The sequence below is a fragment of the Syngnathoides biaculeatus genome, chromosome 16, assembly GCF_019802595.1.
Source record: "Syngnathoides biaculeatus isolate LvHL_M chromosome 16, ASM1980259v1, whole genome shotgun sequence".
Taxonomy (NCBI): domain Eukaryota; kingdom Metazoa; phylum Chordata; class Actinopteri; order Syngnathiformes; family Syngnathidae; genus Syngnathoides; species Syngnathoides biaculeatus.
This window is the reverse complement of record NC_084655.1, coordinates 18,606,005-18,631,295: the sequence shown is the minus strand read 5'-3', so window position 1 is coordinate 18,631,295 and position 25,291 is coordinate 18,606,005. Positions and strand designations below refer to the sequence as shown.

The 25,291-nt window shown below is 43.7% G+C and overlaps 2 protein-coding genes across 5 annotated transcripts; one reads left to right on the top strand and one right to left on the bottom strand.

Moving 5' to 3' along the window:
- Window positions 1-8: 8 nt before the first annotated feature.
- On the bottom strand, window positions 9-8,027 carry mlx (MAX dimerization protein MLX). Of its 3 annotated transcripts, none has more exons than XM_061845450.1 (8): window positions 7,919-8,027; window positions 6,226-6,265; window positions 6,055-6,144; window positions 5,811-5,920; window positions 5,627-5,726; window positions 3,984-4,206; window positions 3,260-3,461; window positions 9-3,175 (listed from the first exon to the last, which is right to left on the bottom strand). In XM_061845450.1, exons 1-8 carry the CDS (start codon window positions 7,955-7,957, stop codon window positions 3,119-3,121), a joined length of 861 nt encoding a protein of 286 aa, XP_061701434.1. In that variant the 5' UTR covers window positions 7,958-8,027; the 3' UTR covers window positions 9-3,118. The 3 variants fall into 3 exon arrangements, 2 of the variants coding, with proteins under 2 accessions (XP_061701434.1, XP_061701435.1); XM_061845451.1 differs by having other exon boundaries at window positions 21-3,175; window positions 4,107-4,206; XR_009798714.1 differs by lacking the exon at window positions 9-3,175 and having other exon boundaries at window positions 3,323-3,461; window positions 3,869-4,206.
- Window positions 7,951-21,789, top strand: fmnl1a (formin-like 1a). 2 transcript variants are annotated; one of them, XM_061845422.1, is made up of 28 exons: window positions 7,951-8,072; window positions 8,184-8,298; window positions 8,520-8,668; window positions 8,767-8,925; window positions 12,398-12,481; window positions 13,035-13,121; window positions 13,229-13,299; window positions 14,256-14,339; window positions 14,432-14,587; window positions 14,685-14,793; window positions 16,267-16,343; window positions 16,408-16,501; window positions 17,140-17,214; window positions 17,296-17,406; window positions 17,478-17,627; window positions 17,708-17,809; window positions 18,051-18,648; window positions 18,729-18,853; window positions 18,939-19,141; window positions 19,223-19,457; window positions 19,520-19,588; window positions 19,666-19,746; window positions 19,886-20,015; window positions 20,095-20,258; window positions 20,334-20,435; window positions 20,508-20,600; window positions 20,790-20,895; window positions 20,989-21,789. In XM_061845422.1, exons 4-28 carry the CDS (start codon window positions 8,821-8,823, stop codon window positions 21,051-21,053), a joined length of 3,276 nt encoding a protein of 1,091 aa, XP_061701406.1. In that variant the 5' UTR covers window positions 7,951-8,072; window positions 8,184-8,298; window positions 8,520-8,668; window positions 8,767-8,820; the 3' UTR covers window positions 21,054-21,789. The 2 variants fall into 2 exon arrangements, with proteins under 2 accessions (XP_061701406.1, XP_061701405.1); XM_061845421.1 differs by having other exon boundaries at window positions 8,520-8,925.
- The last annotated feature ends 3,502 nt before the right edge of the window (window positions 21,790-25,291 follow it).

Below are 25,291 nucleotides of genomic sequence, written 5' to 3'. Positions count from 1 at the left end.
TCAGTTCCTGTATTTAAGATGTACAATGTGACATTGGGTTTATTTTCCCCATTCAGCATTACTGGAAAGCTTGTTAAATTTTCCATATGTATAAATTAGTAAGTGTCTTTTAGGGAGTATCTTGTCAACGTTTCTGTACAGTGTTTTAAAAAAAATGTAGACAGCTCACTTCACTTCATTATTACAGAAACTTTAATTTCGTCGGGAAAGGCTGTCAAATACAGAATTATCCTGGCCCCGACAGAAAGCAGCAGCACATTGAAAAACAAGCTAACATACAGTGCATATAATCATTTAAAATCAATAAGGGCACATTTTTTTATTTTTTGCCTGAAATAAATAAGGAAAGGAGCACTTCAAAAACAACTAACAGACCATAGTACTGGACTAGTGTGACGGTGATACATATTACTCCAAAAAAATATCAACTGCATGTGGACTTGTGTTGATACAAAACTGAACAGTAATGATCTGGGATAGACCCCTGAGGCACACCATTGGTTAAAACAGAGCGAGAGGCAAACTGTTGACTTGTTTGTCAAATCAGAACAAAATCAACACCTGCAAAGTCTTTGTTTTGATAAACCATAAGCCCTAATATCAAAAGCGTTAGCTAAAAGAAGGCTCCTGTGTTGCCTGTCTATAAAAATGTTCGGCTACTTTTGAGAACTGCTTAGTTGTCATTTGTGCGTTTGAACAACAAAAATGATTGTTCAAGTCATTTCTGATGAAATTATTTTGAAGTGATTAAAGTACAGCGTCATCATTACAATTAGCTTCCTGTCACCTATTTACAAATCACCTGCCGGTTTTCGTTAAAAAAAAAAAAGTATACCCCCTTTTACACACTGGCCGCCAAAGACTTTTCCCCGCTCGCTTACCTGTGTGATGATATGGATTTAGGATAGGAGGGGTTTTAGTCAACTCTGGAATTAGCCAGCTCGCGAGGTAGTATCAGAGGTGTAACGGGGACAGACCGTCGCTGGTTTGTAAGTTTGAGTGCGTCAAAAGCCCCTGCATGATTTTGCCGAGCGTCAATTTTCTTAATGTGGGAAACTGCAACGCCAGTGTGACTGCACCAGGGTGACGGCAATGTCCTGCAACGACGAGCGCTGCAAACCCAATTCCAATGAAGTTGCGATGTTGTGTTAAACACAAAAAGAGAACACAATGATTTGCAAATCATGTTCAACTTATATTTAATTGAAGACAGTACATTACAACTGTGTTTATCATATAGTGGTGCGCAAAGATGCCAGTGGGGGCGTCTGAGACCCCGAAGAACATGATTTGCCATACTAGAATAAAGTGTAATTGCACATCCACTGGCGCAGATGGCAGTGTTGCCCTCAGAGTATTTGCTCTACCGTATGACCTACGATCTGTATTTCTATTTTGTGCTTTCTACAATGTTTATAAAGATTATATAAAGGTGTACTCACGGGGACTGTGGGTGGGGTGGTGGTCAAAAAAATTCTTCGTGAAGGGGGAAAACTTTGAATCCTATGGCTGCAACACATTCAAAAAAGCTGGGACGGGATCATGTTTTTTGTTATTTTCTTTTAACAACATTTAATAAACGTTTGGGAACTGGGGACACTAATTAATTGTAGAAGCTTTGGAGCTAGAATTCTTTGCCATTCTTGGTTGGTGTAAAGCTTCAGCTGTTCAACAGTCTGGAGTCTCTGTTGGTGTATTTTACACTTCATAATGTGCCGTACATTTTCAATGCAAGACAGGTCTGGACTGCAAGGAGGCTAGTTTAGTACTCTTTTACTACGTCTGCAACATACAGAATGTGGTTTGGCATTGTCTTACTGAAATAAGCAGGGGTATCCATGAAAAAGATGTTGCTTGGATGGCAGCATGTTTCTCCAAAACCTGCATGTACCTTTCAACATTGAAGTCCCTTCACAGATGTTTAAGTTACCCATGAGATTGGCACTAACATGGCCCCTTACCATCAGATTCTGACTTTTGAACTGCATCCATAACTGTTTGGATTGTTCTTTTACTCTTTGGCCATGGACATGACATCCACAATTTCCAAAAACAATCTGAAATGTGGACTCGTCAGAAACACTTTTCCACTCGGGATCAGTCCATCTTAGATGAGGTCGGGCACAGAGAAGCTGGCGTTGTTTCTGTGTGATATTGATAAATTTTGCTTTTGCTTTGCATAGTATAGGTTTAAGTTGCACTTATGGAATAGTGGCAAACTGTATTTACTGACATTGGTTTTCTCTAGTGTTCCTGAGCTCATGTGGCGATATTCTATACACACTGACATTGGTTTCTAATGCAATGTCACCGGAGGGATCAGAATTCTCGGGCATTCGATGTTGGTTTTCGGCCTTGCCGCTTAAATGCAGTGATTTCTCTAGAGAGTCTGAACCTTTCGGTGATATTATGGTGGATGATGAAATCCCCAAATTCCTTGCAGTTGTACATTCAATTCAACGAAATACGGGTTGAACATGATTTTGCAAATCGTCGTATTCTGTTTTTATTGTATAACGCGAGGTCCCAACTTCATTGGAATTGCTTTTGTATCTGAACGGGCGGGCATCTGCCTAGAGGCTCCACCATCACGCCTCCGATGTGCTAATTTACAAGTGTGCAGCGCAGCGTGAAAGAGGCTCGTGCTACACGAGAGCTCGCAGTCTGACACTTAGAAGTGACAAGTTATCTTTGTACATCCTGAAGCATTGTCTGAATTGCCCTGGACCGAGGCGGCTGCCCTTGGTGGTGATGCGGTGAAGCCATCGCTACGGACTTCACATTGTCTATGTACACTCACTGGCCATATTAGGCACATCTGCACATTTTAGTGAGGTCTCCAAAAACTCAGATAAAGGATCTCTTGAGCAGGGTGTGAGCCCTGAGTGAGAAAATACACACACACACACACACACACTTGACACCTGTCGCGCTTGATAACACCCTGAGACCTGTGTTTCGACATAATCTCTCGTCAGATTTTTGAAAATGTCTAATTTGCCTACCGGACATGTTATCACCATTTTAAACGAGCTCAAACCTTCAAAATGAGGCAAACGTCAAGTCCGCCCCCCCCAACAGCGAGAATATTCTCGACATTGTACCGTCACCGCCTGAATCAGTAGAGCTGCCCGTTGATCTGCTGCAACACTCCGACGACAAACTCCTTCAGCATCTACGGGAGGGGGTGGGAGTGGGGGTGGAGGGGTGACGTCAAATACCTTGAGATGACTTTGGGGGGCGCGTGAAGTTGACGTACCAGCGGCTTGCAGTGCTCCTCGATCCAGTTGATGACGCTGGCCGACAGCTCCTGGAAGCTGTTGACGGATACGGAGCTGCTGAAGGAGTAGAAGAGAGAGTCCATGATGCTCTGGAAGATGTTGAACTTGACCTGGTCCGACACCTGATCTTCTCCCTGCTGTGGATGAGTCTGGTACGTCTTCAGGATCTGTTCGTAGTTCCTACGAAGAGATGATAAAGAAGGATATATGAGCTACCCGCAGCTCCGAGCGCATTTCACACTACCGTAATTCCCGTCCTACAGAGTGCACCTGGTTACAAGCCTCACCGAGTACATGTACATTGTAAAGGAAATACCGTTTGGTACAAACATACGTCGCAGCTGTGTAAAAGCCGCAAGTGCCCAGATTGAAATGCGAAATATTCACAAAGAAAGACGGTACACAGAAAGAGTTTAACGCTAGTGCTAACGCTAGCGCCTCGCTAACGCTAGCGCCTCGCTAACGCTAGTGCTAACGCTAGCGCCTCGCTAAAGCTAGTGCTAACGCTAGCGCTGCGCTAAAGGTGGCGATAATGCTGGTACCGAGCTAGCACTAACGCTAACAGAGCCGGTTAAAATAAAACTTACCGTTAAATATCACTGAAACAAGCCAGTAACACAGCAGCAACACGCTGCCACAGCGCTAACTGGGCCGGTAAAAGTCACTTCCTCAGCACATATGTTCCACCGGTCTCATTCTTACCTTTTCCCCTCGAGTGCCCCCTTGCGGCCGTTAGAAAAAAAAATGCACAAATCAGCCGCATCACCCCATAAACTGCGTGTGAAAAAAGTTGCGGCTTGTAGGCCAGAAATGACGGTACTTAACGTTTTCATGATCTTGAGCGCCGTCACTTCTTTCCTTAGTCGGGAAACGTCCTCGTCCTGCTTCTTCTTCTCTTTGTGAAGAAACTTGATATATTCGATGGCTGTGCATACACAAGTCAGTTGTAGTTTTACAAGAGGCACCTGTGGTTTTGTTTGTCAGCCCATTACAACAGCTTCACTTCCTTTATTTACATTTGAGTTCAGAAAGTCTCGTCACAGACACACGTGACGTCTTATAGAGCTCGTGCACCTACGTCACCGCAGTCACATGACTGGCCATATTGCCGGTCTGGCAAAGCATTCTTCAATGCTAAGTCGGTTGGAGACGACACGAAAATACGTCTCCCGTAGTTTTGTCCGATCCCGTTAAACATTTAGAAGGTGATAATAAACGAAGGTACGTGGAAAAATAAGAGACACTTGGCATAGAAGACTCATATTTAATGCCGAAGATCGATGTTTTCACCGATAAGAAAGTGGACTGTTAACCCGCTTCCGTTTGTCTCGGACAACTGGATCTACGCATGGATCTGGTGAGGAAGTCGTCGAGATTTACAGTTTGAAAGCGCAGAAAAGTCTAGACGTGTACAAGTCCTTCGTTGCTGGATCTGTTCTCAATCAAGAATAAATCCCACATAGTGATGGAGCCACTAAAATTTTTTTCAATACAAATACCAATATTGAAATAAATGACCCCTGGTTTTACACAAACTCACATTCATTAACTATGTTTGGGAAAAAAAAAACGACAGCGAGTCGGCTCCTCCGTACACAGAAGCGTGTTGGGGCCACACATTAAACTTCGGTAAACCTCTCCATGACAAACAATTTTTTAAAAATATGCATTGTTCTCAAATGAGTCCAATGCGTATTTAAAAAAAGAAAAACCACTGGGATAGGCTCCAGCCCCGGTACACGGAAGCGTATTGCGGCCACACGTTTACTTACATTATTTTTACATTTAAGAACGCGTATTAAAAAAAAAAAAAACATGTTGGGGAGAGGATTACCGAAATTTAACGTGTGGCCGCAACACCCTTCTGTGTACATTGGAGACGACTCCCTGTCATATTTTTTTTTTTTTTTTTTAATATATACGCATTGTTCTCAAATGAGTCAATTTGGCATTATAAATACTTCTTGGTAATTTGAGATTGAGAAGAACAATTCCTACTTGAAATGAAGCGATCGCTACACAGTCGTGTGTATTTGGTTGGGCACCATCCACCACGTTCAATTGCCGAAATACATCGATTTTTTTCAGCTAGTATTTTATAGAATGACCTCTTTGACGCTCTTGTCTCTTGTAACAACCAAGACCACAACAAGTCTCGGGCACTGTGAATATTCTCCTCCGGTTCAATGTCCCCCACACTGTCGAGCAGATCGTTTTGAACAGCAATATGACGCCATGAAAATGGTGACGTCACGTGCACGAGCTCTATACTCTGCTTCGAAATCGAATGTGCTAGCTTTGCTGACGTGCATCCGACGTTCGCGACACGGTTTGTGGTGTCTTACTCTTCTGCAGGATGGTGGCCTTGCTGATCTTCTGCGCCCCCACCGCAAATTCAGACTGCAGGCAGGTCGGCACAACCGACTGCAGGTCATTGTAGCCTTTCTAGAGACGGAGATTCGCGCCGTGAGATCTCAAAACGCAACGGCGTCGAGTCAAGTCGCGATTCCGAGCAGATTGCTACGTCACCTTGATGGCGTCGCGCCGCTTCTGCTCGGCCCGCGTGTGCGCTTGCCTCCGCCGATCTTTGTAAGAGTTCTTGTATGACGTTTCGTGCCTGCAGTCGCTGTCCTCGTCGTCTGGTGTCATAATGCAAGAGCAACGCACGCTGAGTTGAAATATTCGTGGTTCATTAAAAAAATAAAGCAGTGTATGTGGTGGCTGAAAATGTTTTTCATCACTGCGATGAATGGATGGATAGCAGGAGGAAAACCTGTGTTTGGTACAGAGGAGGCACTTGTGGAGCTGATGCTGTTGGCCCTCGACACCACGTTTCCCGTCCTGGTGGCGTCAGCAAAGAGTCCTGCAACGACGCACATCGCTCGTTCATTATTGGACATCGTCGTCGGCTTTTTCGTGAGGTGACGAGGTGCGACAAACTCACCGGGGTCGAAGACGCTGTCGCCGAACGCCACATCCGAGTGCTGAGCCGTCGCCGGGCAACGTTAAACGGGAACACAGAGAGGAGACAAAACGTAAGATGCGGCGAAAGTGCCGCCCTACATTCGGACAAAGACGCTTGGGACACCCACTGAGCGATGGCCTGGCTCCTCCTTTTCGCACGTGCACGAGACCATCATTTGTCCGCTGTTTAAAATCAGGACACTGCCACACAATAGTTACTCCACGTGTCCGCAAAAAGGGCTTAGGAAGCGAAAAATAGACGCTTTGGCAAAGCCACAATAGGTATAGATTTGGTTCTAATTATAGATATGAAGTGAACACTGAGAGCTGTCTTTATACATCACAGCATATTACAATGTTTACACGCCCCTTGGAGCTTAGATACAACAAAAACAGCATGTTAAGTACAGAAATATATATTTTAATAAAATCTGCAAGTAATTTGAATATAAGTGTAATATCCATCTATCCATTTTCTTTCCCGCTTATCCTCACATGGGTCACGGGGAGCGCTGGAGCCTATCCCGGCTGTCAACGAGCAGGATGCGGGGCACACCCTGAACTGGTCGCCACCCAATCACAGGTCACAATCACACCTATGGGGCAATTTAGAGTGTTCAATTAATGTTGCATGTTTTTGGGATGTGGGAGGAAACCCACGCAGGCACGGGGAGAACATGCAAACTCCACACAGGCGGGGACAGGATCGAACCCAGGTCCTCAGAACTGTGAGGCCAACGCCTGACTGGCTGAGAAACCGTGCCTCCAAGTACTGAAATTTGTTTTTTTTCCCTGCAAGTAATTTTAATATAAGTGTAATATAATTTTGAAAAAATAAACATAGGACATAAACGTGTAATTATTTGGCAGCAGGGTTAACTCGTGGTTAACCTAACGGCCTCAGTCCTGAGGTTGGGGGTTCAAATCTGGGATTATTTCTGACGTGAGCAGTTGTGTGTCGCTGCTCTGAGTCATGTTGGTGATTTTTCTGGGCGAATTTAGGGTGTAGTTCGCCTCTCGCCCGAGATCAGATGGGTTAGGCTCAAGCGTGTGACCCAAATGAGGCCAAGCGGTATAGAAAATTATTAAAAATCTTGAAATATATCCAATACATCTAAAAAAATAAAAATAATGTAAACAAAATAAAACATTTTTTGTTTATAGTGTGGAATATGTTAGATGGTTCTGAGCTTTTTCTCCCGTTAAAGTGGCGTTCCAACTCTGGAAATATCAAGAATATATTTGAGTTGTGTTTAACGAATTAAGATGACAATAAAACTGTTGACCATATTTGAAGATCTCTCGCATATCACACTGAACGCTGCAGTTCAAAAATTCGTTGACTGCAATATAGTTACAAACACGAAACCTTTATCTCAAACACACTTACCCAAAAAAAGACCCAAATAAAGCAGACGTTCTCCGCTTAAAATAAAATGAAATAACACCCCAAAGCGTCGTTTATTACAGTTTGGCGACATTAAGAAAGCCTCACTACTACGTTAACTTTACTTTGAAAAAACAAGACAACAAAGAGAGACTGATTGGAAGCCAGGGCGGCCCGAAAGCGAACCAACGCACGATGGCTTACTTGTGGCTGATGTCACAAAAGCCGCGTAAAATGACAACAAAAAGATGATGTTTGTTACGAGCACACAACTCGATTTTTTTACCTTGCTGTGGTCCTCGGGCGACGTCGTCGGATCCGCCATTTTGGAAGTCCCTGAAAATTGTTGGTGCGTTTGTTGTGGTCGTAACGATTAATCGCACCGAAAGTGAAAACAACTTCATCGGGTGTCGAAACAAAGTACGCGGTCGGTCGGCGAAGTAAGAATGTGTTGTTAATTATTGGTCGAACTTTCTGTCATGTCGGCGTTTGTTGTCAACGTCCAGGCATTGTGACCGAGGCTCGTGTGTGTGTTTTCCCTTCGTCCCAAGTGCCCGCAAATGTCGCAGCCCGTCATGCAGTAGTCGGGTTCTGGCCACACGGCGTCGCTGTTTCTCCCATTGAATCACCTGCCCGGCCCGCGAGCAAGCTGGCCTCCATTAAAGGGTAAAAGATCAAAACCCCAGAGTGACACCAAGTGAACATGATCCATTGACGTTGTGATTCAAAAACACGATCCCCCCGCTTAACCTCAAACACATGCATCCACCCAAAACAGTCCCCACCGCGATGTTCGTTCTGTGTCCGCTCCACCCCGCGATCTCGGCGCACAGGAAGTTACCCTTCTGCTTTTCTGCTTGTGCGGTTTCTGTCTTTCTGGGTTTCAGAGTGTGTCGCCTTCCGCTCAGACGCCGAGCTCAGAGCTCTCCTCGAGCCGCACCGCCCCGTCTTTAACCAGCTCGCCATGCGGCCCCTCTCCCCGCGAGGCCCCGTCTAAGGCCTCCGAGCTCTTTCGGAGGGAGCGCGGCCCGCTCTGGTATGCGCTGATTTCTCGGGAGAAGGTGTTTGTGCGCGGCTTTCCTCCTGGATTACTTGTGGAGATTAGTGATGGGGAATGCCGGGGGCTCTGAGCAGGAGGCGCCGCCCGACGGCCCCGAGTCCAGGAGCTCGGCGGGCGCGGCGTCCGTCATGAGCGAGCCCGGCGCCCCGACGCTGCCCAAGAAGCCGCCGGCTCCCCCCAAGTTGCCCCTGCCCGCCGCCGACGAGCTGGAGGAACGCTTCAACGTGGTGCTGGTGAGCGCACGACACTTTTCACCGTCGGCTCGTCGAAAATCCCGTCGAGGTCGCCGATGCGGAATTAGGCAAGAATAATCCGGTTGCGAGTAAATTCACGATCGCAAAAAAGCGCAAAAATAGCTACACAGTCGGAAAAGTTTTGCTAAATAAAGTCCGGTGGTGCCTTCAGATGTGAGCCCTCAACCCGATTTTTTTTAATTTTCTGCCTTGATTTGCGAGCAAAGATTTGAGATATGAATTCTGTGTGGTCGCACACTTGACGACAAGCAGCACTTTGGCACAAAGACTAAGTAAATATTCTTCAACAAAGTTTATTGCCACTCGCAGTTGAAGCTTATTTTAGACGTAAAACGATGACACGCTGTGGCGACCCTTAACGGGACAAGCCGAAAGGAAAATCAGAAATTGAAGCTTACTGTCAAACTAAACATCAAACAAGGAGCAAATTCCACAGTGTGTCATCCAAACAAGCACGTAGACTCCACTAGCTCAGCGCTAACGCATGATGGAAAATGCTAAAGGGGAAGGCTAAAAAATTAGCACCTCTGCAATGGTGTTATAACCGTGTAAGAAACGAATATTTGAAAAACTCAAATGGCGATACAAAGAGACAATATAACAACGATTACTGGCATATATTTATCCTCTGCGAAATATTAGCGCATCTCCATGCAAAGTACATCCGTGTCTGTGTTATGCTGCCCCCAAGTGGACAAGGTGAGTACACCATGCACAGCGCAACATCCATTGAAATGAATGAGAAAGTGTGACAAGAAGTTAAATTTTATTTATGTCATCACCGCAGTTTTAAAAATAGAGATTTTTTTTTTTACGTTTTTTTTTGTGGGGTGGGGGTCAGTGGGCTGGATTACGATTTGCAATACAAATGTTTTGAGTTAGGAGCATGTTTCAAAAGAACAAGTTCAATTTGTATCCGAGGGCGCCACTGAAAGTACGCGTTAGAAAAGAGCCGCACGACTGTTTGGTTCGGTGAGCGTGCAGGGCCTGAAGGGGAAGTGGAGCAACACGCCCCCCCCCCCCCCCCCAAAAAAAAAAAAAAAAAAAAAAAACCCCGCCCGCCGCCGCCGCAGACCATAAGACCGGAAAGCAGCAGCACAATTTCAACACGCTGCACTCGGGATGTTGCCGCTTGCAGCATTTGCGGCAACAAAAGTGATTATTATTTTCCCCCTCCCTTTTAGACCATTCATATTTCAATTTTTACTTTTGATTTTGTTTATTTTCAATACCAAGTAGCGCTGTAATGATGATGATCATTATTATTTTTTTCTCCCTTTTTGACTGTCAATATTTCAATTACTTTTGATTTTGTTTTCAATACCAAGTAGCGTTGTAATGATGATAATTTAAAAAAAATGAAATAAATCTAAAAATTGATAACATGAGTCTTAAATATATGTCGTGTCCTTATCCAAGCCGCTTATCCTCACGAGGCAAGGCAGGCGTGTGTACCACTACACCGTCAGTGACTCTCATCATAAATATATTATTATTAAAGTTATTAATAATAATAATGCGTGTGTGGAGTTTGCATGTTCGCCCCGCTCCTGCGTGGATTTTTCTCCGGGTGCTCCGGTTTGCTCCCACATCCCAAAAACATGCAAGATTAATTGGACAAATGAATAGATTTAAAAATGAAACGATAATAAAAAAATAAAAATAAATCAAATTGCCCCAAGGTGTGATGGTGGGTGTGGCTGTTTGTCTTGATGTGCCCTGCGATTGGCTGGCAACCAGTTCAGGGTGTACCCCACCTCCTGCCCGTCGACAGCTGGGATAGGCTCCGTCACTCCCGTGACCCTCGTGAGGATAAGCGGCTAAGATAATGGATGGATGGATAATATAATACTATTTTTGTGCCATTTGAAAAAAAGCAAATTACTTTTTTATTGTAGTGCCTTTCCACGGACTTGAGGTCACTTTAGAGTATTTCATTCATAATACTAAAATAAATAAATAACAATAATAAGTTGCTGTCATAATTATTGGTGTATGAAATAAACAGAACAAAGCAAAAAAGATGTTTAAATTTAATAATAATTTCTGCCACTTAAAATGACAATGAAAATTTAGTTTTCCTCCGCAATAAGCAGCATCAAAAATATGTTTAAATATAATAATAACAATTTCTGCCATCTAAAATTACAATGAAAATGTGGTTTTCGTCGGCATCAAATGTTGATGAATCTTTTCATTTTTTCGTGGTGTACGTCAATCATTTTTACAATAAAGAATTTCAAAGTGTTAACACGCGGGGTTAAATTTTTATTTTTGACACAATTTGCTACTTCAGGAGAAGCGGAATAAAAACAATGCGATTTTTCCATTTTGAGGGTCGCACCCCAAGTGATGACCTCACTTCCTGTCTGGGCCAAACAAGTCAGGAAGCGTGCACGCAACAGTGATTCTACATCATTGGTTGAGCGAATGAGCAACACGCTCTCTTCTGAAATTACCCCGTTTTCGTATGTTGGGGCGGGGTGGGGGCATCGCGCTCGTTTAACTGTCAAACCACAGCGAAAGCAACGGCAAGAAAACGAACGCACGCCAACTTCCCGGCAAAGACATTTCCGCTCGTAGTTCTTTTTTCGAGGAGCCGTGATGCCTTTGCTCATCAGTTCCTACAGCACGCTAAGATTGGGTGGGGTGGGGTGGGGGACCAAATATACGTTGTCAGTGACTCAAATCATGGTTCCATTGAATTCAGGAGGCCGGAAAAAACATTTTTTCAATTTGAGCTCTTTAGAAGTGCCCAACGATCCAAATGGTGTCATAAAGACGCATGTGTTACTGTCATAATCCGTCCATCCGTCCATTTTTCTTTGCCGCTTATCCTCACGAGGGTCACGGGAGTGCTGGAGCCTATCCCAGCTGCCGACGGGCAGGAGGCCGGGGTACGCCCTGAACTGGTCGCCAGCCAATCGCAGGGCACATTGAGACAAACAGCCACACCCACAATCACACCTACGGGCAATTAAGAGGGTCCCATTAATGTTGTATGTATTTTTTGGGGATGTGGGAACAAACCGGAGTGCTCACCCGGAGAAAAGCCACGCAGACAAGGGGAGAACATGCAAACTCTACACAGGCGGGGCCGGGATCGAACACGGATCCTCAGAACTTGGAGGACAACGCTTTACCAGCTGATCCACTCTGCCGCCCTACTATAGTAATAATTTTCAAAAATTACATGTTTCAATTCATGACAAGTGAACTAAAACTTCATGATGATCACTTTTATACACCGAAATAAGCTTGCTCGCGAAAGAAATGGCGACTAAAAGACGTGACGTCATTGCCCGAGGTCAAAATAGAATCGAGAACAACCTCACAAGACGTTTGAAAAACGTGGCAAAACATTTCTGTTATTACCATATGAAAGCAAAAGCAAAAAAAAAAAAAATTCCAAAATACGTGACTTTAATTCGAGTACTTTGCTGTTTTTCAGAGCTACATGAACCTGCCACCCGACAAACTGCAGCTGCTGAGTCAATACGACAACGACAAGAAATGGGAGCTCGTCTGCGACCAGGTACTTTCAGGCATCCTCGTTTCACGTTTAGCAATTGGACAATACACATCCATCCGTCCATTTTCTGAGCCGCTTATCCTCACGAGGGCCGCGGGAGTGCTGGAGCCAATCCCGGCCGTCAGCGCCAATCGCAGGGCGCGTGGAGACGCAAAACAGTCGCGCTTCCGATCTGGACAATTTAGAGCAGTGGTCTCAAACTGGCAGCCCGCGGGCCATTTTGCGGCCCGCAAGATGATATTTTGTGGCCCCCGTGTCAATATGATATTATAATGGCAGCGCGGCCCTCAAGTTTTATACGAATGGCACTTTTCCAGTGTTGTGTGCGGAGCCGACCAATCACGATCACGAATTTGAACCCCCCGGTCCTCAGAACCGTGCCGCAACTGCCTAAAGACGATTTTCCAGAATCTCAGGAGAACTGGAAATGCTAATTTTCCACTTATTCGACTTCATTTTTGTCTCAATGAAAAGTTGTGTGTTCCCGCACGGTTGCCGTGCCGACGCCGCCCGTTCATCGGCGTTCATCAGCTCACTCGCTTCTTTCTGCTCCCAGGAGCGCTTCCAGGCCAAAAGCCCCCCGTCCGCGTACCCGGCCAAGATCCGGAGCTTCTACCAGGATCAGGTGGTGGTGCCTCGCCGGGTCAGTAAACTCGATGTTGTCGCGTTATCGCGGTCGTACGATGCAGAGCGAGCGCAGGGTGGCGCTGTTGGCTGACGTGTTCTGCTGCTTGCTTGCATGTTCATCAGAGGAAAAGAATTCAAGATGCCACCAAAGTCCTCAAGGATTTGGAAATATCCCTGCGCACCAACCACATAGGGTGAGCGACGCCAACGCACCCCCCCTCAAAAAAAAAAAACTTTGAAATTGAAATTATTTTATATGAAATAGGTTTCATCCGTTCCCAAAATATGTATGGATTATTGTGGAATTCATATAAATTTTAGGAATGGATGAAACATATTTCACTTCATTGTGAACTTACAAAATTGAATGCAATTTTTGCAATTATTACAATCATGTCTTTACAATAATTCTGACAAGTGTAAATTATTTGGCGCTTTGAATACATTTCTTCAATTTAATTGATGTTCATTCGTCCAACATTTGAAATATAACAACTCGTCATTCCAATATGTTTTAACCAGTAATAATATACATTTATTATCATCATAATATATTTTATAATAATAGTTTTACATAGCCTTTAGGGTGCACACTAATACAAATATTTTTAAATATAGAAATATATAAAGTTACAAGTTTTGTGGACTTCAGGAGCTTTTTTTAAATAGATATTTTTCACTTACAAATATTTTTAAATGTATAAAGTTATATATATTTTTTTTACTTCAGCTTTTTTTAAATACATATCTGTCATTTTCATGACAATAGCTGTACAAATATTTTTAAATACATAAATGTATAAAGTTTCTTTTTTTACTTCAGGAGGTTTTTTAAATAGATATTTTTCACGTACAAATATTTTTAAATGTACAAATATAAAAAGATAACTTTTTTTTTTTTACTTCAGGAGCTTTTTTTTTTTTTTTAAATAGATATTTGTCATTTTCATGATACTAGCTATAAAAATGATGTTTACTTTTTTACTGTATAAAGTGTTTAGTCCTGATTGGCTGAAAGAAGTCACGTGGTTGTGCTGCTCTCTTGTGAGGTGTTTTTCGACACAAACATGGATGTGTGCTTATTAAAAACATTCTAAAAAAAGAAAGAAAAGATTCCTCGACCGAAGTAATCATTTCCCGCATCCTGTAGTTGGGCTCAAGAGTTCCTGAACGAGCAGAACAAAGGTCTGGATGTGTTGGTGGAGTACTTGTCCCAGGCCCAGTGCGACGCCCCGTGAGTAGCGCGGCAGCAGTCGCTCGAAAAAGCTCACCGATCTTCACCCGCCGTCCGCCGAGTCACCGCAGACGTTGCGCCCTCCCCCGCAGGTTCGACGTGGAGAGCGGCGAGAACGGCGGCGCCCCGGGGGACAAAGCCAAGCCCGTCAACGGGAGGTCCATCGAGGACTTGACCAAGACCGGCGGGGCTGGCGGCGGATCGCACTCGCACGGGGTGACCCGGGCGGCTCGAGCGCTCACCGTCAGGTCAGATGGTTCCTCACGCAAACACACAAATAAACGAATCTGGGCTACCTTTTTTTTCGTTTTGGCGGGGCGACGCTCACGTTGTCACGGTGAACAGGATCAGCTCCTCTCTGGGGAACAGGATGCTCAAGAAGTCTCACTCGCCGAGCCACAGGGATGACGTGCACGTGTGCATCATGTGCCTGAGGGCCATCATGAACTATCAGGTACAAAAACAAAACAAAAACAAAAAGCATAGGCTGTGAGCCAAGATCATGCACAGCTACTTTGTTTTTGTTTTGGGCTCTCTTGTTAATCAAAATCGATCAAATGCATTCTTGCTGGCTTTGTCCCTATTATTATATATACAGTGAAGAAAATAAGTATTTGAACACTTGTCTATCAGCTAGAATTCTGACCCTCAAAGACCTGTTAGTCCGCCTTTAAAAATCCACCTCCACTCCATGTATTATCCTGAATCGAATCCACCTGTGTGAGGTCATTAGCTGCATAAAGACACCTGTCCACCCCATAAAATCAGTAAGACTCAAACTTGTAACATGGCCAAGACCGAAGAGCTGTCCAAAGATACGAGAGACAAAATTGTACAAGGCCACACGGCTGGAAAGGGTTATGGAGAAATTGGCAAAAAGCTCCACTGTTGAGCAATCATTAGAAAATGAAGGAAGCTAAACATGACGGAGTGGAGCCCCATGCAAGGTATCACCTCGTGGGGTTCTCAATGATCCTTAGAAAGGTGAGAAATCAGCCCAGGACTACACGACAGGACTCGGTCAATGACCTGAAAAGATCTGGGACCACCGTTTCCAAGGTGACTGTTGGTAAAACACGAAGACGTCATGGTTTGAAATCACGGAAGGTTCCCCTGCGCGAACCAGGACATGTCAAGCTCAGTCTTAAGTTTGCCAATAACAATTTGGATGATACAGAGGAGTCATGGGAGAAAGTTTTTTGGTCAGATGAGACCAAAATGGAACTTTTTGGTTATAATTCCACTAACCGTGTTTGGAGGAAGACGACTGATGAGTTCCATCCCAAGAACACCATCCCTCCTGTGAAGCATGGGGGTGGTACCACTGTGCTTTGGGGGTGCTTTTCTGCACATGGGACAGGACGACTGCACTGTATTAAGGAGAGGATGACCGCGGCCATGTATTGTGAGATTTTGGGGAACAACCTCTTTCCCTCATTCAGAGGATTGAAGATGGGTCGTGGCTGGGTTTTTCAACATGACAATGACCCCAAGCACACAGTCAGGAAAACCAAGGAGTGGCTCCATAAGAAGCACATCAAAGTTGTGTTGTGGCCTAAACCCGGTAGAAAATCTTTGGAGGGAGTTGAAACTGTGTCTGATCTAGAGAAGTTTTGTGTGGAGGAGTGGGCCAAAATCCCTCCTGCAGTGTGTGCAAACCTGGTGAACAACTACAGGAAACGTTTGACCTCTGTAATTGCAAGCAAAAGCTACTGTACCAAAATATTAACATTGGTTTTCTCAGGTGTTCGACTACTTATTTGCAGCTGTATCACACAAATACATTCGTTGAAGAATCATACATTGTGATTTCTGGATTTTTCTTTTTATCTGATCTCTCTCACAGTGGGCATGCACCAACGATGAAAATTTCAGCCCCCATCCATGATTTCTGAGTTTATTTCATCTTTATTCTTATCGCTTACAGTCGGGTTTCAACTTGGTGATGACGCACCCGCGCTGCGTCAACGAGATCACGCTCAGTCTGAACAGCAGGAATCACAGGTGTGTGTGGGTGTGCGTGCGTGGGCGCGCATACCTGTGACGTCATCTCATAATTCTGCGGCAGGACCAAGGCCCTGGTTCTGGAGCTGCTGGCCGCCGTGTGCCTGGTCAGAGGAGGACATGACATCATCCTGTCGGCCTTTGACAACTTCAGAGAGGTTCCTCAATCATAAATAGATCAAACAGAAATAGAAAAGAAGAAATAGAAGACAATGGCTGTCACGCTCAAGTACATGTTACAATCATTTTGCTTGTGCCCCCCCACTATAATTTTTGATTTGAATCAATTATTATTATTATTAATTGTAATTAATTCAAAACTTTTTGGGTTTGCTCATTTTTTTTTTTTATGGGGCTTGCCTCGTCCGGGTTCGGTTTGGATCCCCGGCGAACAAGGTCATTAAAATATAAGTATTATACAAAACATGTTAATGCATATTTTGTATACTATATATTTTTAATGTATGTATAATCATCAATAAAATTGTTAAATTTGAATAAATGATAAAACTGGATTTGTTCATCAAAATATTACAGAATTTATTACTCTGTGTTTCTGTATTTAATAAATAGTATTATATAAAACCTTGATGGGCAAGTTACATCAGGAAGAGTATCCTAGTAATAAATATAATAAAAATAAAAAATATATAAAAAATAAAATATAAATAAATAGTAAATATTGAAAATGATATTCTAATAAAATGTTAATATACGACTTTTAAATCATCTTTTTTTTGCCACTACTTTTAAAAGATGTATTTAAAAATCCTGAAATCACTTTTGACTCTCTCAGGTGAGTAAGGAGAGGACCCGCTTCGAGAAGCTGATGGAGTATTTCGTCAACGACGACTGCAACATTGACTTCATGGTGGGTCTCCTCACGTTTTGAAAAAACTGATCACAATTTGGTACAGATGATAAAAAAAAAATGGATTTCGCCAATTTGCAGGTGGCGTGCATGCAGTTCATCAACATCGTGGTGCACTCCGTGGAGAACATGAACTTCCGTGTGCACCTGCAGTACGAGTTCACAAACCTGGGCTTGGACAAGTATCTGGAAGTGAGACGAACTGTACCGACCGAAGTGACCCGTGAATCGAGTCCAGCGTTGTTTTGCTGCTACGTTTTTAGAGTCTGAGGCAAACGGAGAGCGAGAAGCTGCAGGTGCAGATCCAGGCCTACCTGGACAACGTGCTGGACGTCGGCGCTCTGCTGGAGGACGCCGAGAGCCGAGGCGGCGTTCTGGAGCACGTGGACAAGCTGCAGGACCACAACGTGATGGTCGGCTGGCGTTTGCCGCGCGGGTACGGAGGAGGCCGTTGGACGTGAAGCTAAGATCTTCCTTCCGTTCTTCTTTCCAGCTCAATGCTCAGCTCCAGGAGATGGAGTCTCAGAGCGCCGAGAAGATTTCCGAGCTCGAGACTCAACTCATGCAGGCCACCAAAGAGACGGAGTTGCTTAAGGTATGAATATTTACTCAGTAGTTGCAGCAGCTCTTTGTTTCCCTGCCTATTTTTGAGGCCTCAAAGGGTTTTTACCCAAGTAGTAGGCAACCCATGAGACACATACCGTTGCATGATGTTCAAATGTGACCTATACTATAGATGAGCACTGTGTTTTTTCTGCGTTCTTCTGAACATCTTTTCGCGTTCCTACTTGCTGCCCGGCTGTGAGACCATCCTGATGAGTAGTCTTTCATTCCAGGAAAGCCTGAGAGACTCGTGTTCTCAGGTGAGCACCTTGCAGCAGAGGGAGCGGGAGAAGGAGCTGGACAGGGAGCGGGAGAAGGAGAGAGAGCGTCTGAGAACGGCGACTCCTCAGGCACCTTCTGAGCTGGAGCAAAAGATCCAGGAGCTTCAGGAAAAGGGTTTGATCTGCCTCGCCAGGACCCCGTCAGGAGCTTTGGACATCAAAGTTGTGCCCATCACCGTGACCGATTACATCTCAGTACCAGCGCCCCAGCCTGCCCCCACATATACCTCCTCAGCTACAATCTGTCCTTCGCCGCCACCACCTCCTCCTCCTCCTCCTCCACCGCCACCGCCTTCTGCTCTTGGCAGAGAGCCACCCCCATCATCACCTGATACCCAAGAACAGGTGATACCGCCTCCTCCCCCTCTGCCTGTCTCTGGAGGAGCGCCACCACCACCACCGCCTCCACCCCCTCTACATGCTGCCGGAGGAGGGCCGCCTCCTCCGCCTCCTCCTCCTCCACCTGCCCCTGGAGAAGGGCCACCACCTCCTCCGCCTCCACCTGGTGCTTATTCCTCACCCCCTCTGGGAGAAACCAACATTCTGTCCGGTACGGAGGCTTTCCGAGTGGTGAACGGATCCAGAAGATCCTGAAAAGATTGTAACGTGATCTTATTTGCGTCTCCTCAGGGTTGAAGAGTAAGAAACCAATCCAGACTAAGTTTAGGATGCCGTTGTTAAACTGGCAGGCTCTAAAACCGAATCAGGTTACGGGAACCGTGTTCCATGAGCTGGATGATGAGCAAGTCTTGGAGGTAAGAATTTCCACCTTGGACAGAGAACAGTCTCTGGAGGTCTGGAGACAAAGATCCAAGTCTAATTACCCTTCTGTGTCTCCAGGAGCTGAACATGGAGATGTTTGAAGAGCAGTTCAAGACCAAGGCACAGGGTAACCCTGCAGATCTCACCAAGGTGAAAAAGAAGTTAGGGCCAAAGGCTTCCAGCAAGACATCTTTAATTGACTCCAACAAGGCCAAGAATTTGGCCATCACATTGCGCAAAGGGGGGATGACTCCGCCGCAGATCTGCACTGCCATTGAGACGTATGGGATCGCCTGATTGTGAACTTCTTCGTCACTGCCTGGAATTAAAAAACACTCTTGTTGTCCGTCTCCCTTTTACAGGTACGACCAGCAGTCCCTGTCTATCGACTTCCTGGAGCTGCTAGTGCACTTCATACCCTCAGACTACGAGATGAAGCTGCTGATCAACTACGAGAAGGACGGACGACCCCTCGAGGACCTGACGGACGAAGACCGTTTCATTTTGCGCTTCGGCAAGATCCCTCGCCTGAGCCAGCGCATTAACACGCTCACATTCATGGGGAACTTCCCAGAAAGCGTCAGGCGGCTGCAGCCGGTAAGTCCAGCCTTCTTCTTAAAGTGTTGGACAAATGATTCGAGTCTTTCTTCTCATCGCAGCAACTCAATTCCATCATCGCGGCGTCCATGTCCATCAAGTCTTCAGTGAAACTAAAGAAGATCTTAGAGGTCGGTTCAAGAGATTTAACTGACTCGGGAAGCCTTCAGACACTTCCTAACATTGTCATTTTGGGACCCCCTTCTAGATTGTTTTGGCATTTGGCAACTACATGAACAGCAGCAAAAGGGGGGCAGCTTATGGCTTTAGACTGCAGAGTCTGGACCTTGTAAGTAGCTTTCCAAGATTTTTAGTACCAGTCACAAGTTAGGAGGGAGTACAGTGGAAATGCTTCAAATGCTCGAAACGGAGACCAGCGATACAATAAGGCTTTTACATAATCATGTTACCTTGTGTTTGCCTTCCAGCTACTGGAAACAAAGTCCACAGACCGCACACAGACGCTGCTCCACTTCATTGCCAACATTGTCCACGAGAAGTATCCAGACTTGGCCAACTTCTACACTGAGCTCCACTTTGTGGACAAGGCGGCCCTCGGTACTTGTTCATACTTACGTCTTTTGGATGGCAGAATGCAAGTACTCCCAAAAAAAAAACCCGCCCGTCTCTTTGCCAGTGTCCTTGGACAGCATCCTCCAGGATATCCGCTTACTGGAGCGAGGGATGGAGATGACCAAGAATGAGTTCCTGGTACAAGATGACAGCCCGGTCTTGAAGGAGTTCATCAAAAGCAACAGCGAGCAGTTGGAGTCTCTGATCAAAGACAGCAAGACTGCACAGGTTTAGCCTCAAGTCCCACAAGTGCGCTCGGACGTCACGTAACCTGAACCTGACCTCCATTTCTCCGTTGCCCAGGAGTCCTTCTGCTCAGTCGTGGAGTATTTTGGCGAAAACCCCAAAACCACGCAGCCGGCCATGTTCTTCCCGCTCTTTGCGCGATTTATCAAAGCGTACAAGGTGAGAAGGTCGGGTGGGGGTTGCAAAAACGTGGAACACCTCGAGCCGTCCATTCTTTCCTTGTCGTCGCAGAAAGCCGAGCAAGATAATCAGCTGAAGAAGAAAATGGAGCTCGAGATGAGCGAAGGGAAAGATAGTTTGCCATCAAAGTCTGGAAGCCTTAAGGTAATAATCTGGGGTCTAACGGTATTTTTATGGATACAGTCCGAATACCGAACAGAGTTCCCACATGGTACATAGTAAGATAAACAAAACAGATGTTTCCCAAGTATACTTTCAAGAATGTTTTACAGTTTTACAGTCAGGGAATTCGTAATATTTATCAGTTTTCTCTGTGACTTCAATTCCCTTCAGGGTCCCCCGATGCCCAAAATGGACTTCATTGCCGAGCTGAAGCGGAAGCAGGTGCAGCCTCAGGTGCGCGAGGGCAAGGACGGCGCTTTGGAAGACATCATCACAGGTAAGACCGAGCGACCGGTTCGGATGCGTGGGAAGCCAAGTGTTTGCGCGTTCGCACCCTCGCCTCATTGCTTGCTCCCCGGCCGCCCTTCAGATCTGAGGAACACGCCGTACCGCCGCGCAGACGGTCGCCGGCAAGCGCAACGGCCCGACAGCTGAAGGAAACGGCGACCTCAAGGCCGGAAGCGGATTGACGCGCACGCAGAAACAAAAAAAAAACAAAAAAACGTTAACGTCACACAAGACGATCGTGTGTTGACATTTTAGCAGGAAGTTGCATTGTAAATAAATACGAGATGTATTTGAATAAAAGATGTTCTGAAAAGAAATTCCTATGCATTTACAGATGGATACCTGCATTGTTCTTTATGAAATTAAATATATATACTTTTTTTTTTTAATTCTAAAAGCTTGTTTAGTGTTTTTGTCACTCCACGGGCGGCGTTGCACACACTTAATTTGGACTTAAATATGTTTTTAATATTCACAGTTGTTAAAAGGTCAATTGGAATATGAACAAAAACAGTCTCTCAAATGTTATAACTCTTAATTTAATTTTAAAGCGCTGCACTCACTGGCACCATAATTGCAAGTACACCCTTTCAGCCATGCGGTGGCCTTTTACAGTGGGCTTCAGGAGCTTTGCTGAAACTGTGGCTCCAAATGGACATAATAATAGTACACAAGCAGAGCAGAATTATCGTTTTTGCTGGACAGGTACACGTCACCTGTTTGATTTTAGTGTAAAACTCCACAGTTCGTGCAAAAAAAATATACTTCAAGACAATAACAGTTGCAGTGAAAATTTTTGCAAATAAGGACTCGTGATGAAAAATAAGATGAAATACACACTAAACGCATTGTTCATTTGTTGTCTCTCCGACGTTGTATTTCACGCAGAAAATTTCAACTTGTTTCCTCGCATTTGAAAATAAAATTCAGTCTGCAGAGTTCTGTATTATGAAATTCATCAAAAATTCCACAGAAAATGTGTTTTCTTGCTTACCCACTGATGAAGTAAGGGAAAATATTGATATCGCTTTTTCGCGAAAAACCGTCGGCCTCTGAATGTGAACGGTGAACAACAACAACCGTAAACAAAACTTTGTTCAAGTGAATTAAGCTGATCAGAAAATAAAAAAAAAAAACTCTTGAGAAACAAACTTTTAACAGTGTCAAAGTGAATCTTCCTAACTTACCTGTGGAATGTTTTCTCACAGCCACGAAACTGGCGATTAACGCGCAGGTCGGCATGGTTGTTTTGGGAGTATCAAGATGGCGGATGGCGACTTGCGTTTTGGTGGCCAATGAGCAATCCGGTCTTTTTTTTTTTTTTTTTTTTTTTAAGTGATTTATAGCGCCAATGCTAGTTTAGTATTCCGAGCACTGGAAAATGCTTCAGAAAATGCTTGCTAAGCTAATATAGGATTTATGATTGTATGTTTTATTTATTGTCAGTCATTCCTCCAATTATTTCTGTTAATTTCATTTGAACAGCTAATTGTGTTTGACTTAAGAGGTTTCATTTTGTACCACGATCCAGCCACCATGACAAGTACTTATTAGCCGTTAGCGTCAGACACAGCTTGATATTGACCGTAGCCCCGGCCGAGAGACAAGAAACCCACATCGAGTCCGTGAACTGTACAATAGGAGCTGCACTTTATTGGACACACAATCACAGCAAATTATGTACAAAACATTTTGTCACATTTCCTCACATGATGCCATCCACACTGATAAATTAACTTCGGCATTGGTATTCTTTTTTTTTTTCTTTTAAATAAATTGACATAATCATATATATATATATATATATATATATATATATATATAGATTTATAATAGATCTATGATGTCACTTTTCGTCCGTTATGTCACACTAACTACAAACGCTGGGGCGTGGTGCGTTCATGCGCTCAGAAATCCCGCCGGACGTCACACTACCTAACATGCCTGCAATTGAGTTTAACACAAAACCAGAAGAACATCTCAACTCCACCAACTTTTCTTTCTTTCTTTTTTTTTTTCTTCCAGTTTTGGAAAAAAAAACATTACTATTATATTCATCATATATATTTTCGAAATCATCTTGAATGCATCGTGCGACCGCTCGAGACGATACATGCATTTGTGGTGTTTTGATACCTTTGAACCCGCCATCGTACTAACGCTTATAATAAATCGATACATTTTGCTTTTTTTTTTTTTTTTTTTTGGGACGTGACAATTTCTGGGACTGGCTAGGGACCACCGAATATTTACACAATTTTTATTTCTTCTACTTTGTGATGCTGTTTGAACATTCACACATTCATGTAAAAATACAGTACATGTACTATATACAGTACATACTAAATAGCACATAGGTTTATTGTATTGATATATTTTTTTTTTAAATGAGATAAAACTTGAAAGACAACGTTGTAGATTCATCTCAGCGGTTCTGCTTTCCTGACTATTATTATTATTATTATTATTATTTTAGCTTAGGTTTTTACACGCAGACCGGAATACAACACTAAAGTCGACTTTGGATTTAACCCCACAAATTTGTACCTCCAACAGCACCAAAACAGGCAATGCAGGTGAATTTAAAATAAATAAAATAAAATAGAGAGACATACACAAAATAAAACAAAAACATATATACTATTATTTTTTTTTAAATAAATAAAACATGTTTTCGGTCACTTCTTCCTCATTACATACATTACAGAACATGTGTCCGTAAAGAAAATACTAGAAAAAAAAAGAACTTCTATGTACGTATATTACAGAGGCTATACAGATATATATTCACCAAATATAATCATAAAAAAATGTCCTGTACGCATGAATAAATAATCTCTGTGTGAAGTGTGAGCTTGGGGTTGAGGGGAAAAAAAAAAACCTGTACAAAATGGTCACATTGTTAATTTATAAAAACTAAAATTGCGATGACATTTTACAATAGATCCTTATTTATAGTATTTATAGTCTAAGTCTATATATACTGTATGTATATATAAATATGTATATCGTAATAATCAAACTTTCTTCTTGTGTCTTTGTATATCAAACACTGACATCGCACTCTTGTGTATTGTGTGTGTATATATATATATATATATATATATATATATATATATAATATATATATATATATATATATATATATATATATATATCTATATATATATATATATACACACACACACACACACACACACACACACAAACTTTAGAAAATGTGCCAAGTGTGCTCTTCGGACACGAGTGATGATGTCATAGGGTAGTCAAACTCAGGGGGCGGGTCAAATCAGGGAATGTTTCATATTTGGATTCATGTTCTCGTTCACGATCCTACACTTTAAGTTGTTTACAAAAATGACGATTGTTGACATTTGCAGCGCGGGATTGTTTGGACTTGCGCTTGTCAATACACTCGTTTCTTCGCAAGTTCCATCTCCACTGTTATGATAAATTGTTGTCATTTACCGTAATTTTAAAACACGCTTTCAACCCTGCGTTTTATGCGGCAAATTTGTGCATTTTTTCTAACGGGCGCAAAGGGGCACTCGAGCGGAAAAAGGTAAGAATGAGACCCGTGGAATATATGTGCCGAGGAAGTGATTTACCGGCCTGGTTAGCGCTGCGCTAGCGTTAGTGCTGTGCTAGCGTGTTGCTGTTGTGTTACTGGTGTGTCTCAGTGGTATTTACCGGTAAGTTTTAATTTAACTGGCCCTGTTAGCGTTAGCACAGGGGTCACCAATGTGGTGCCCGAGGGGCGAATGGTAGCCCGCGAAGACCATATAAAATACCATAGGCCACAAATTGTTACCATTATTTGTGTTTTAAATTCTGAATATGACTTGCTTACGTGAATTGAATTAATTGTAATGAACTGTGTCTGAAATTTGCCGCAAACAGGTCACGTAGGCCTTCATACGATCGGTGCTCACGAAGTAGCCCTCAGCCTCAAAAATGTTGCTGAGCCCTGCGATAGCACTAGCGCGGCACTAACGTAGGCGCGAGCGTTAGTGCTAGCTTCAGCACGGCGCTAGCGTTAGCGCGATGTTAGCAATAGCACCAGCGTTAGCGTTAAACTCTGTGTACCGTCTGTCCTTGTAAATATCTCGTATTTCAATGTAGGCACTTGCGGCTTTTACACAGCTGCGGCGTATGTATGTACCAAATATATGTACGTAGATTAGTATCACTGGGATTTGAATTTGAAATAGGATTTGAATTTGAATTGGGAAGTGGATTTGAATTTGAAATGTTAAGTGAAATACGCTGTCTGACATTCAATAATTCGCTGTCTGAAATTCAAAATTAAAAATTATTTTAAAAAATGTGTTAAAACTTGTAAAATTATTGAATTTCAGACAGCGAATTATTGAATTTCAGACAGC

Bases quoted from the DNA above. Each gene is read 5' to 3' on its own strand.
- mlx (XM_061845450.1), bottom strand. From the start codon at position 7,957: ATGGCGGATCCGACGACGTCGCCCGAGGACCACAGCAAG. The intron at 5,921-6,054 runs GTTTTCCTCCTG...TTATGACACCAG, and splicing joins CTCCTCTGTACCAAACACAG to ACGACGAGGACAGCGACTGC. The intron at 5,727-5,810 runs GTGACGTAGCAA...CTCCGTCTCTAG, and splicing joins AGCGGCGCGACGCCATCAAG to AAAGGCTACAATGACCTGCA.
- fmnl1a (XM_061845421.1), top strand. From the start codon at position 8,740: ATGGGGAATGCCGGGGGCTCTGAGCAGGAGGCGCCGCCCGACGGCCCC. The intron at 17,810-18,050 runs GTATGAATATTT...CTTTCATTCCAG, and splicing joins AAGAGACGGAGTTGCTTAAG to GAAAGCCTGAGAGACTCGTG. The intron at 20,436-20,507 runs GTGAGAAGGTCG...TTGTCGTCGCAG, and splicing joins GATTTATCAAAGCGTACAAG to AAAGCCGAGCAAGATAATCA.